Source organism: Homalodisca vitripennis, chromosome 3 (assembly GCF_021130785.1).
Source record: "Homalodisca vitripennis isolate AUS2020 chromosome 3, UT_GWSS_2.1, whole genome shotgun sequence".
Taxonomy (NCBI): Eukaryota; Metazoa; Arthropoda; class Insecta; order Hemiptera; family Cicadellidae; genus Homalodisca; species Homalodisca vitripennis.
The window spans coordinates 185,962,775-185,976,398 of record NC_060209.1 but is presented as its reverse complement, the minus strand read 5'-3'; the positions used below and the strand labels follow the sequence as shown (position 1 = coordinate 185,976,398).

The following is a 13,624-nucleotide window of genomic DNA, read 5'->3' as shown; positions in this document are numbered from 1 at the left end:
CTCCTTTCCACTACGAAATCAGTGGTAGTTGTCCGCGCCCACTTGTGTGTAATCTAGCAAAATATCCAAGTGGAAACACAATCTCAACACAACCTCAAAATTAATTATCTTTTACAGATTTTTAACTATAAGTTTTTTCAAACTAGTTTATCGTTCTGTACCACCTATTTTTGTTTGCAGAAGAAACTACTAATACACCTATGTTCCAGGAGTGTTGCAGCTGATGAAGTTGCCCAAGTCGCTGCCAGTGTCGCCCCTAGAGCTGAACGTGTCTGTGAGCGATGGGGTCCATATGAGCTTCTGTACAGTTGCCGTGGACCTGCAGCACGCTGACCATGGCGCCCCTGTGTTCCTCGCAGATCACTATGAGGTAAGTAAGATCAGTGTCGCCCCTGGAGCTGAACGTGTCTGTGAGCGATGGGGTCCATATGAGCTTCTGTACAGTTGCCGTGGACCTGCAGCACGCTGACCGTGGCGCCCCTGTGTTCCTCGCAGATCACTATGAGGTAAGTAAGATCAGTAGCGTATCAGGAATTTGACTTTGGGGGCAAACCAACGCCCTCATATTTTATCGTAATGAGAGGAGAAAATTCTTGGTCTTCTTTTTTGAATACTATTTACTAAGAGTAGAGAATGTGTGGAAAATTTTAAACTAAACGTCAAGAGTCTACTATTTTCAAAGTTATACCAGTAAATTAATGCGAAAATTATTAAATTAACTTTTACTAAATTTCTATGTATGGCTGTCTTATCAAGGAATAACCGCAAACATCTGGTGTTTGGAGATCTTATAAAATGTATGAAATCTAAATGTATCCAATATACCTGTATTACTAACCTTGATGGATATTTCTTAAAGGTTAAATTCACTCCGTTAAGCCGATTTTATGTCTTCTGGAAAGTATTTCAATTTTTCAAATCATACATTAAAATTTGTGCTAATCCTATTCGCGTCTTTGCAATTTATCATTGCTATATTCTTTACACTAGATAACCCTACCGGAGAACATGGCGGAACCTAGCTTCCTGGTCCTGGTTGCTGCGGAGGATACGGACTCGGAGGGAGCTATAGAAGGGGAAGTCACGTACTCTCTTCCTTCCGACAAGCACAGAAGCATGGTCAGCATAGATCCATTGACAGGTGAGTCGGCAGTCACTCGTAATCCTTTAGATAGAATAAAATATATGTACAAATTCTTGTTCAAAGATGGAAGCTTTTAAAAAGTTTGTTCTCGGTAAAAAAAGAGTCAGCTGATGTTGACAGAAAATGATGTTGCCTGCGAGTATATGATAGTGTAACGAGTATTATAAAAAGAATTGGAGAGGAAATAAGGACAGGTAAAGACATACACTATTAGCACTGATGCTTGTTTTCAAAATATATTCACACGACGGTTGCTCGTTTTAAAGAAGGACAAATCGATCACCCCTGGAAAACCTCCAGCTAATGATTATTTTATTAAAATTCATTATATAACTTTATTCATGAATTAAAAAACAATGTGTGAAGCCATTAAATTTTGACCCTCTAGAGCCTATGTCCAGACGATTCATTTTCAAAGACAATGAGTTTTAACTTGCTCAGGACTGCTGAGGAGCAAGAAGGCACTGGACAGGGAGAAGCGAGCCCTGTACGATATCCTGGTGATGGCCTCTGACACCTCTGGCCATGTAGGGTTCACGTCTGTCAGACTGACGGTTACAGACGTCAACGACAACTCGCCCAAGTTCATGCTGCCGGAGTACCTGGCTTGTGTGCCGTCCAACCTCACCGTCAACTCGGCATTCCTCAAGGTGACTTACTGTTGTTCCTAGAAAACACGGGGAGTACGAACCTTACACAATTTTGTAGCTAAGTTTAAAATCCCTCAAGTGACTTACTTATGTTCCTAGAGAGCAAGGGCAATCAACGCAACCCTCAAGACAAGGGCAAGTAGCTAAGTTAAAATCCCTCAAGTGACTTACTTATGTTCCTAGAGAGCAAGGGCAATACGAACCCTACAAAATATTGTAGCTAAGTTTAAAATCCCTCAAGTGACTTACTTATGTTCCTAGAGAGCAAGGGCAATACGAACCCTACACACTATTGTAGCTAAGTTTAAAATCCCTCAAGTGACTTACTTATGTTCCTAGAGAGCAAGGGCAATACGAACCCTACACAATATTGTAGCTAAGTTTAAAATCCCTCAAGTGACTTACTTATGTTCCTAGAGAGCAAGGGCAATACGAACCCCACACAATATTGTAGCTAAGTTTAAAATCCCTCAAGTGACTTACTTATGTTCCTAGAGAACAAGGGCAATACGAACCCTACACAATATTGTAGCTAAATTTAAAATCCCTCAAGTGACTTACTTATGTTCCTAGAGAGCAAGGGCAATACGAACCCTACACAATATTGTAGCTAAATTTAAAATCCCTCAAGTGACTTACTTATGTTCCTAGAGAGCAAGGGCAATACAAACCCTACACAATATTGTAGCTAAATTTAAAATCCCTCAAGTGACTTACTTATGTTCCTAGAGAGCAAGGGCAATACGAACCCTACACAATATTGTAGCTAAATTTAAAATCCCTCAAGTGACTTACTTATGTTCCTAGAGAGCAAGGGCAATACGAACCCCACACAATATTGTAGCTAAGTTTAAAAATTTATATTGTTATAAGGATATAACATATTGTTACCAATACATTTTCCAAATTTGCATGAAAGAACGTTAAAATTCAGTCATCTTCAGTAAATTATTAAACTTATTATCAATTATGAAATTTTAATACAAATTGTGAACGTGAACGTGAATTAATATTCATACTTTCAAATCTCTCAAATACATACCTCCCACGCAACTTAGTTTTTTTTTATCGGAACACAATTGAAATAATATTATAAATAATGTATTATCAAAATTTACATCATCTGAAACCACATTCGAGAAAACCGGAAAGAACACTCGTTAACGATGGTATCCGTTGTTTACGAGGCAGCTACTCCATTACATCTCGTGACCTTTATTTCTAGCTATTTGATTTTAAGTAATTTCGTAGGCCATTTCCAAATCGAAGGACAGTTAATGTTGGACTATTCCTTCCAAAAATCTCACTCCACTTGTCATTTTAATGGATTAATTTGCTCTTTATTATGTTGTTATTATGGTCTCTTAATATTTCTTTGAAGACAGTGATTTTGATTTGGAATTGTCAGCGTTTTTTTAAATGAAAATGACCATAGGTTTCCGGAACTTGATGCAGCTACTTTATTAGCAAAACAGGGAGATTGAGATCAGAAGAATTAAAAAGCACGTCTTTTCCGAATTTCTTTGTGCTCGAATAACACGAGATTCTTTGGTGCATACGATTTTATCAAAGGAGAGGATACCATTTTTAGTTGCACATCTACTTTTTAGTCTTTTAGTCTAATCTTGTCTTTCACGCGCATTTATAACGAGACGATCCACATTTTTCTACCGCACAGCAAAATAGAGATAAAGCTGATGAAAGATAAACTCTGCATTAGTTGCTCGGGACAAACCAAATACACGTTTTTAGCCTAAGACTTTATGTATTCTTGTTGATTTTGAGAGCAAGCAACCAATTTTACGCTTCATGTACTTAGAATATATTGCCTCCAGTAGAGCACTGTTCAACTCAATGTTAACTGTAAGGTATTTATCTTCTTCTTAAGATGCCTGTTTTAAAAGGCAAGTTTGAGTTTCTAGTTAAATTAAGTTATTGTTGAAAGTAAAGAAGTTACACCTAATGAAGATGTTATGTTCTTACAAGTTGTTGGTATCGTCAACAGCTGTAGGTGAAATGTTGCAGGTGCGCGCAACTGACGCAGATAAGGGCCCAGCTGCGCAGGTGACGTACACCCTGCAGTCCCCACAGGACAGCGAGACACATCAGCTGTTCAGTGTTCATCCTGTCAGCGGCACTCTGTACCTACAGCAGCCTGTACTTTCTCTCGGTACAGTTATCTCTATAATTATGTATCTTTACCTGTCTAGTTCAAAGAGTCGTCCATTGCATTGTCTGAATTGAGCTAAACTCATTGTATATTTCGTCTTTCACCACATTTATCCTCTCTGAAGTCGTTATTGTCATTATATAACACAAGTACAAATGAGTACAGCCTTGTTAAACAAATGAAAAGTTCGTATTTTTAAAGAAACATAAAATTACAGAGGATTTTAGCGCAACTGTAATTTGAAATTTTCCATTATTGTAAACTTAATGAGATGCGTATGGTCTTTAGCATACCAGAATTACACCATTACAGCCATAAAGTCTTTCTATCTGCTAATTAAGCCGTTTATTTTAAGAGTGAAATATTGATGGAACATAAAAATCTTTACTACTGAATCCAAATCACAAAAGCAAACAAACAAACTAACTCAATAATGGAGCTTCATCCAGTTGTGGATGCGTTCCAATTTCTAGCACTACAAAACATTAAAAATCTCTTGGAAGTGCAGTGAAAGTAATAGTTGGCAAACAATGCACTAAATTCACTTTAGTAGTAAAATATTTCATACTCACGCAATTGCACAAAAGCGCATCAAAGAATATTGTCAGCTTACGTGGTTCACTTAATAGACGTGCAACTTAACAAAGATACATAAAAAAGACTTTCTTAAATAAAAAATCTTTTGTTTTACATAATAATATTTATACTCTTTTGATATTTGCATCAACCCAATATTCAATAGACATTATAAAAAAATATGGATTTTAAAATTTTTCTTTCAATATAATTGTACATTTAATGTTCTAAAATAAAGAATCTAATATATACTTACTTCTGCATTTTTTTTTACAAAAATTATATATTTAGTAAAATTTTTGTAATATTAAATTTAATTCAAAACTAAAATAAAATATTTAGGGAATCTTTGTTATCGATATAACAACAAATATTTTACTGTATTTTAATGTTTATTTGAAGTAAATACATTTAAAATTTAAAGAAACCTGTAATTAAATAAAACATTTTTCGTTAAATTAATCAATTTTAAAATTTATACCAGGAAAAATTGAATGGATCCTAAAATGTTTGTGTTAATGAACAGTTTATCATTATTAACATTTTTGACTGATAAACTGTTTTCTTAGACCACTGTTTGTACATTGGAATAAATCTTTACGTTTACACCTCTTTACAGAGGGCCAAGTGTACCAGTTCTTTGTGAGAGCGGCAGATAGAGGTTCACCTTCACTCCACTCCGATGTCCCTGTCAGAGTCTACATCATGGACTTCACCGACGAGCTCCCGGCCTTCCAGAGGACAGACGAAACGTTCTTCATTCCCGAGGACGCCCCGTTAGGTAAATGTTCTTCTAGTTCTACAGGTTAAGATTATCTATGTACTTTATTTTACAAGCTTACTACTTTTTCGCTTTCTCTTATATTACGTGTGTCTCCCATTCATGATTTCCAGGTTACAACGTCACACAGTTGGTCCTCAGCTCTCCACTACAGGTGGATTACCGTCTGCTGGCTACCGGCTCTCAGTTCTCGGTCAGCCCAGACGGTTGGCTCTACCTGTCCGCTCCCCTGGACCGGGAGGCGGTGGCTCTCCACACTCTGGGGGCGGTGGCGCAGTCCCGAGCCGCCCCCAGGCTTGCCACCCTCGACACCATTACCGTCGTCGTACTCGACTGTAACGATAACCGCCCCATGTTCCACTCCGCACTGTACCGGACTGCCGTGGCAGAGAACGTCGCAGTCGGAACCTCGATCATGCAAGGTCAGAGTCCTTTGGAAATTGTGATTTTTTACAGAAAGTTTCTATAATTTAAGAAACTACTTAGCATAGTTCAGTTTATTATTTGCATAAAAATGACTGCAGCAAAAAATGTCATTCAAGAACAAGCTATTCAATTTAATTAGTATACATTTTTAAAATAATGGATAATGGAGTTCTTATAGATAAGCCATAAACTGCATCCAAGTAAGTGTAGCCTTCAAATTTACAAGAATAGTGATTCAACACCTCTAACAGTCTCCTTTAACTGTCTTCGCATTTTAACCTAAAATTTTAGATAGCAAAACAACTTCATCAGTTCCAGTCATTTCCTAATACAATGAAGAAACTCATATGCTATTTATTTATTGTCTCCGGAATAAAAAATCGACTTTAGAATTTTCTTCGATTATATTTTTCTCCGAAATATTGAAAAATCCGGTCTTTAAATAAATAAGGTCCTTGTATATCCATGAATTATTGGAGTAATAAATAGTAAATAAGTAAGGACTCAAGTATAAACCTTATGTAACACCTGTATTCATTCGGTAGTCATAAATCTGTTCAGTTGTATTAATCCATTAATCAATAAGATGTTGGATTGTTTTTTTGTAAACTTGACTTTCCAAGATTGATTAGTATGCTAGTAGTCTGATTTGATTTAGATCAGAGATGATAAAAAAGACAGTTTGAGGTAATCTCAGACAACTCTTAAATTATGTTACATGAAACTTCCAACTGTAAATGTTAGTAATATTATTGTATGTGTAATAATAGTGTTGTTTAATGTTATTAGTTTAACTTGTACAAACGAGTAGCGAATATTCTAGAAATTAAAATAACATTTTTCCTGTGCATATAATTTAATTTAAAACCTCACTAATAAGTAAGCAAATAAATACTTTTTTTATATAGTTGCATAGTACACCATAAAACATGATAGGTTTTCAAAACTCGTAAACTGGTGTAGTGTCACTTATATTTTCGAAACTTTTAATTTTAAGTTAACTTTGTAGCTGAAATATCGTAGTGTTTTGAGAGTATTACAATAAGCAAACTTTTGTCTGGACGTAGTGGAGGCGGAAGACGCTGACGAGGGAAGAAACGGCGAGGTGTACTACCTGCTGGAGGGCGAGGGTGTGTTCACCATAGACACGTACACGGGCTGGGTGGTGACGTCAGGGGCACTGGACCGAGAGCTGAAGACCTCCTACAACCTGACGGTGGTGGCAGTGGACAACGGCAGTCCGGCACTCAGCAGTTCCACCTCTCTCCTGGTAGATCTCATAGACTACAACGACAACCCTCCGGTGTTCTCCCAGGATGTCTACACTGTTTCTGGTACTTGCTCCACACAATTTGTGTTTAGTGTGTTAACAAATACTGCATTAATACAAGTATCCATGAATAGGGATCAGTATCCAAGTAGTATAATAGTATACCAACGACAGTTATATACTATCAAAACTTACACTCATTCTATTCAGCCCTTAAAACAGTTAAACACATCATTCTACATTGTTAAGACTCGAAATAATCAGTTTTACGGCGTTATCAGTGACACTGGCAGAGTCACTTATCGCTTATGGAGTCTCTAACTTATCGATTTAAAGATAACGGACCTGGAAATTGGTCAGATGGACATAGCAATGAGCGTACTCGCCATTCCTGATTTGGAAGGATGGATTTACGTGATCCGCTATTACTCCTTATTATGCCATAAACGTATTTATTATAAACCGGGTGTCCGCAAAAGAAATTCCTAGTTATGAATATTCCTAAGGATGATACTAGTTTGTATAGATAACGAGTATTAGTTATTTGGAACTGTTGAGTATACTGTTAAGTTTTATTATCATGTTTACCAAGAAGCCTTCAGACATACACCACTACTGAACTTTTTATAGGGTTACATCGAGAATTTGTGTATTCATAAAAGATATGTGACATTGATCATCTTACTCAGAGATTCCCAACATCCAGTAGCATCAGTCACGCTGGATAGTTTCATTGATTAAAGGTCAAATACCTGTTGATATCTGCTGGTCTTACGCATGGTTTGTATTTCGTGATGTACAATTGTTAAAAAAACTCTGATTATATTATTTGTCAATATAATGAAAATTTATTAGCCATAAAAGTATATTCTACAATAAATATTAGTTATTCAAAAAAGGAAGTTTTTACGGACACCGGTTTATTAGTCAGGCCACATGGGTACTTGCATATCAGGAATTTCGGATGCACTAAGCCTGCAAGTCTTGTGGATATATATTTGTTTTTGACATAATAGCATTCCTCAAATCAAGCGGGTAGTTTGATGTTTTCTGAAGAAAGAACGAAATGTATTAATAATGATTGTAGCATATTGCATGTTTTTTTTCTTTGTAAAATAAAAGCAATATTTTTTTCTTCATTGTCCATAAAAGCACAAGACAACATATAAGATTAGCATCCTAAACCCAGTCATCGAAGCCATGATGTTAGTTCGCCTCTTGAACTAGTTAAAACATTGTGCATCTAGTCTTCCTTGCATCAGTCGGATTAAAATCTACCTCATTGAAACAAGAAACATGTGTGCTAAACATGGATAACGTCTAATAATGACGAAATACAATCCCAACTAATCAGGAGGAATAGATAGATGCGTGTTTAGAAGAATAGTTATTATATATGCCTTGGACTAGAGCTTTACTTGGCTTCAGTGTCAAACGCACATTCCGCTTTTGCTGACAATTACTTTTATTAAAAGATCACTTATTGATAGTCCTAAAGTGAAATATTTACCTATAGATATAGTTACTATCAAAGTACTAACGTTTTGCTGGACCTAAATGAGTATTTTTTAAGAAGGCAGTTATCGGCATAATATAACTCAGTTCTGAATGTTTTAAATTTTGGTGCCGTATGAGTCATTACTGTCAAATTAGTCTCCTGATGTATGATGTTCAATAGTGAAAGAGGATCTGGAGGAAGGCAGCGAGGTACTGCTACTAGAAGCCTCGGACTTGGACTCAGATTCAGTGCTCAAGTTCTACATCTCGGGCGGAGATCCAGATCTGCAGTTCGCCATGGATGAAGCGGTCCCCGGGGTGATGTACCTGAGACGGGGGCTGGATCGGGAATTCCGAGACAGCTACCGGTTGACAGTATTGGTCTCCGATTCAAAGTTCATCGCTACAGCCCAGGTGGCACTGCACGTCCTGGATGTTAATGGTAAGACTCACTGTCCATTTATTTCGTTTTTTTGAGTCTGATAAGAAATTTGGAATGAGCTAACAGGGAATATTGCTAAAAGATCCGCCAAAAATCCAAGAATTGAGATTCCAGCTACGAGTGGCAACCACCTTGCCTACAAATTTATATGATTTTAAAGTAGTATAATGAACTTATCTTCGCGGAAACCCGGCATAGGTCATAGACGGATCCTATCACACGAGAAACTTTGGAATGACTTCGTCCCGACAACCAGAAAACTTTGCTTTTCATCTTTTCTGCCTTGCTCTTATTGCAGGCAATGAAAGTTCTTTAATAACGTTTTACAAAAAATATAATGTTAGATTTTGTAAGTATTTTACAGAAAAAAAATTAAATTACATTTGCATTTGCATTGATAAAAATGCATTTAAAATCTTAGTTCATCCTATTTGAATTTATAATATTTATAGTTTTATTTTAGTCAAACTTTGAGAGTTCTAGGTTTTGCATTTATTCGTTGATTATAATTATGAGTTGCAGTCATTTTTTTAGAATTTACTCATGTTTGTAATATTGTAATGAGTGAGATTGATTTTGAGGGCTATTTTATTTAAATGAGTTTCTAGCTAAATTCTTAACTTGACTAGGTTTTTTACATTAGTGCATTTCTTTGTAAAATACAAACAAATAAAACTAATTATAACTACATACAATTATGAAAACCCTATTAAAATTAGCCGTTTTTTATAAAGAGAATAAATACCGATTTTTGTCTAGGTTTTACAATTTACTTCATTTGTTATACTCAGTTCAAAACTGTACGAAAAGTCAAGTATTGAAAATTACTTACTAATGTTCTAAACTGAGTAAGGGATATCTATGAAAAAGTAAATTTCAGCCTATTAAGCTTTAACATCAATTTTAAATAATTAATTATTACGATTTTGTTTTCGTCATAAGCTATTCTTTGTCTCAATAGGAACCTCCACTGTAAGATACAAGAATCTAAATTCAGTGCTGAAAAAATGTCACATAGTGAAAAAAGTAAATATGTAGTAAAAAAGTAAAAAAAAAATCCATTTAAATTTAAAATTTTTTTTTACTTTGAATTTTAATTGATTTATTTAATGTTTACGAAATGAATATCTTAGACAACTTCATTTACTTCGAGACAAGTTTCGTAAGAAGTTTACAGCTGTTGAAGACAGGAACAAAATAAAAAGGCATTTTTTAAACTGAACCAGCTTCGATAAAAATAACTGATTCCCTAACTTCACAGAAAGGATAAGGCTGAAGGCAATGTGTTGTTCAGTTTTAGAAATTGCATCACTTATATTTCATCCATTATCTTCTACTTAAAGCTTTTAGTAAAATAATTACAAGGGCTGGAACTTGGATGTAGGAACCAATTGTATTCTGAAGCCCAAGTTAGCTGCGCTGTACTTGTAGACCTGACTGTACCTGATGATCTGTGTCAGATGAACGACCCTACTGTGTACAGTCGCGGTACTACGCCACCCTGGCAGAGAATGCGGCACCCGGGACTTTCGTGCTGACCGTAGCTGTGGAGGACCCCGACCTCCAGCCCTCCGTCTCCTTTCACCTGGCGGGAGATGGCGCTGACCACTTCTACCTCCACAAGGAGAAAGGTAAACATGTGTTTAAATATCAGTACTTTGCGTCTAAAAGAAAAAAAAGTAAACAGGTAAGTAGTAAGTTTTGTAAATAAAATCACAGTTCTACTTTAATTATATAATGGTAATGGTATGGTATTTATGTTCAGGAGAATTGAAGACGAGCAAGTTGTTGGACCGGGAGACGATGCCCAGGTACTCCCTGAAGGCCTACGCGTACGACGACAGCTATCCCGAGTGGGAGTGCGTATCGTACGTAGAGCTGACGTTGACTGATGTGAACGACAACGCTCCAGAGTTCCATCTGGCCAGCCACAAGGTTTCGCTGTCAGAGGATTCGGCTGTTGGTGCTTTCATTACTAAACTGACTGCCGTGGATGCAGACAGAGGTGAGATTTTATTGCACATACGTTTCATAACTTTTGAAAATATGGTAACGAGATAATATATAAAATTATATCAATCACCATATAATTTCACAATAAGCGATATTTACTAAACCCGTCCTCCTAGGAGTAAACCGGAAGATCCGCTACTACTTGGTGAACTCTGGGGAGAATCACTTCGAGGTTGACAAGGATTCCGCCATCGTGCGCCTCGCAAAGACTCTGGACCGCGAGGCCCAATCCATGTTCACCCTCATCTTGAAAGCCGTGGACTCGGGCATGCCTCAGCTCTGGACTCTCACCACACTCCAGGTAACGAGTCGTGATGATTGATGTGCGATGTTATTAGTAGTCACATTAGTGAAGTGCAGCTTATTGTTGTCTACCTTGAAAGCCGTGGACTCGGGCATGCCGCAGCTCTGGACTCTCACCACACTGCAGGTAACGAGTCGTGATGATTGATGTGCGATGTTATTAGTAGTCACATCAGTTAAGTTGAGCGTATTCTTGACTACGTTGTAATAACTCCTATGATCAGCTTATCGATGTGTGCTAATCCCTAGAAGACTAGGCAGAGATTTAGAAGACGTTTTCAAATGGTTTAAAAAAAAATATTTGTGTTTAGTAAAACAATTCAACCGATTTTCTTATTACTTTGAATAAATCTTCCTTCCTTAAACGGATTTCAGGTGAGGTAATTCACTAGCCAAACCCGACTTGCTGAAGAAAAGCAATATTATACTTTGGCTATGTGATTTGTTTTTTACAGCTGTGAATTTTTGGCACTTTCCTTCAATTGAACGTGTATCTGTAATGGTAACCTGAAAAATTGGCTTTCTTGGAAGACTAAGCCAAGCTGTTGCTGGTTAATTTGAGGGTAAAAGACTGAAAAGACAAAGAAATCGAACCGAACAACTCAGTTTTGCGCATAAAAAATCATGTTATTTTGAAAATATATATTGACTAGTTGAAAAAGGAGAAGTATCAAAATAATGTTATTCTTATGGCTCTTCACCTGCGTCAGCCATTGTGGGATTTGGTTGTGATTTCCATCAGTATTTCTTATAATGTAATGTTCACTTGTCATTTGAACAGCATATGCAATTTTTGTAATGTATTGAAATCGCTTATCATAGCGTTATGAAGTTAATTTCATAATACGAGAAAAATGATTGAGAAATTCAGGGCTAGCAAAGGTTATATACTACTTTCATCAAAATCGTCTTAATAAATAAGTCTCATTATTTATAATTATTGAAAAGGACATGTACTACAATAATAAAAATTTCTTAATCGTTGTGCTTAATTTTGCAGGTAACAGTGCTGGATGTTAATGACAACCCACCGGAGTTCCTTTCGCGCAGTTATGCCATCACGGTACCTGAGAACATCTCTGTCAGCTCGGAGATTGTCAAAGTTGACGCCATCTCTAAAGACACTGGAGTCAACGCACAAATCATCTACACTATTGTAGAGGGTAACGAACAGGGGAAGTTCGACCTCCACCCTATTACTGGTGAGTATTTTTTGGTTTGTTTACCTCTTAGATAGTAATAGAAGATAGCGAGTTGGAACAGAGATAATTTGCAGGACCTCTTTTATGACGATGGTATGTGACAGGAGTGATCTCAGTGGTACAGCAGATAGACTACGAGCAGACCAAGTGGTACCTGTTGACTGTTCTGGCCACGGACCAAGGGTTACCCCACTCAGTAGCCATCGTTGTAAACTGTTAGACTACCACAACCCCAGTTGCACCTTCTGTATGACGATGTTATGTTAGTGTAACAGCAGGAGTGACCTGCTGACTCACGGTAGATGTATCGTTGTAAACTGCACAACCAGTTGCACTTTCTGTACGAGTGGTTACAGATACGAGTAGCAGCACGGACATGGGGGTTACCTCCATCTCAGTAGTGTACGGCGTACCACAACCCCAGTTGCACCTTCTGTATGACGATTTTATTATGTGACAGGAGAGATCTCACTGCTGGTTCTGCATGACTGTTCTGCACGGACCATGGGTAACCTCCACTCAGTGACTCTGTTAGAGTACGTATGACGATTATCAGGAGGGGTTACACTCCACCTGTAGTAGACAGACCTCACTCCTCGTGTGTGGTAAACCTGTTACGTAGACTGTTCCCACGGACCACAGTAGCCATCGTTGTTCTGACCACCTTCTATGTATGGACGAGCCAGGAGTGTGATCCTCACTGGTACAGCAGAATAGACTACGGGCAGACCAAGGTGCGTACCTGCTGACTGTTTCTGGCCAAACGGACCATGGGTTACCTCCACACAGTAGCCCATAACCACTTGTAATCTGCTTTAGAGTACCCAACAAACCCCGTTTTTGCACCCTGCAGTATGACGACGTTATGTGGACAGGATGATTCTCAGTGGTACATGCAGATACTCTAGCGAGCCAGACCAAGTGGTACCTGGCTGACCTGGCCAGCGGACCAAGGGTTACCCCCTACTCAGTAGCCATCCGTTTGTAAACTGTTTTAGACTAACACAATCCTCAGGTTGCACCTTCTGTATGACGATGGTATGTGACAGGAGTGATCTCACTGGTACAGCAGATAGGGACTACGAGCCAGACCAAGTGGTCACCTTGATTGACTTTTCTGGGCCACGGACCAAGGTTACCCCACCTCAGT

The 13,624-nt window shown here is 37.7% G+C and overlaps 1 protein-coding gene across 1 annotated transcript in view; it reads left to right on the top strand.

Moving 5' to 3' along the window:
- The window catches only part of LOC124358513 (fat-like cadherin-related tumor suppressor homolog), a 733,849-nt gene that overhangs the window by 699,234 nt on the left and 20,991 nt on the right, over positions 1-13,624 (top strand). The window contains 12 exon segments of the mRNA XM_046810807.1: positions 210-370; positions 991-1,141; positions 1,586-1,794; positions 3,820-3,964; positions 5,160-5,321; positions 5,435-5,743; positions 6,815-7,081; positions 8,696-8,956; positions 10,417-10,587; positions 10,722-10,961; positions 11,086-11,270; positions 12,273-12,474. Coding sequence (XP_046666763.1) covers positions 210-370; positions 991-1,141; positions 1,586-1,794; positions 3,820-3,964; positions 5,160-5,321; positions 5,435-5,743; positions 6,815-7,081; positions 8,696-8,956; positions 10,417-10,587; positions 10,722-10,961; positions 11,086-11,270; positions 12,273-12,474 — 2,463 coding nt within the window.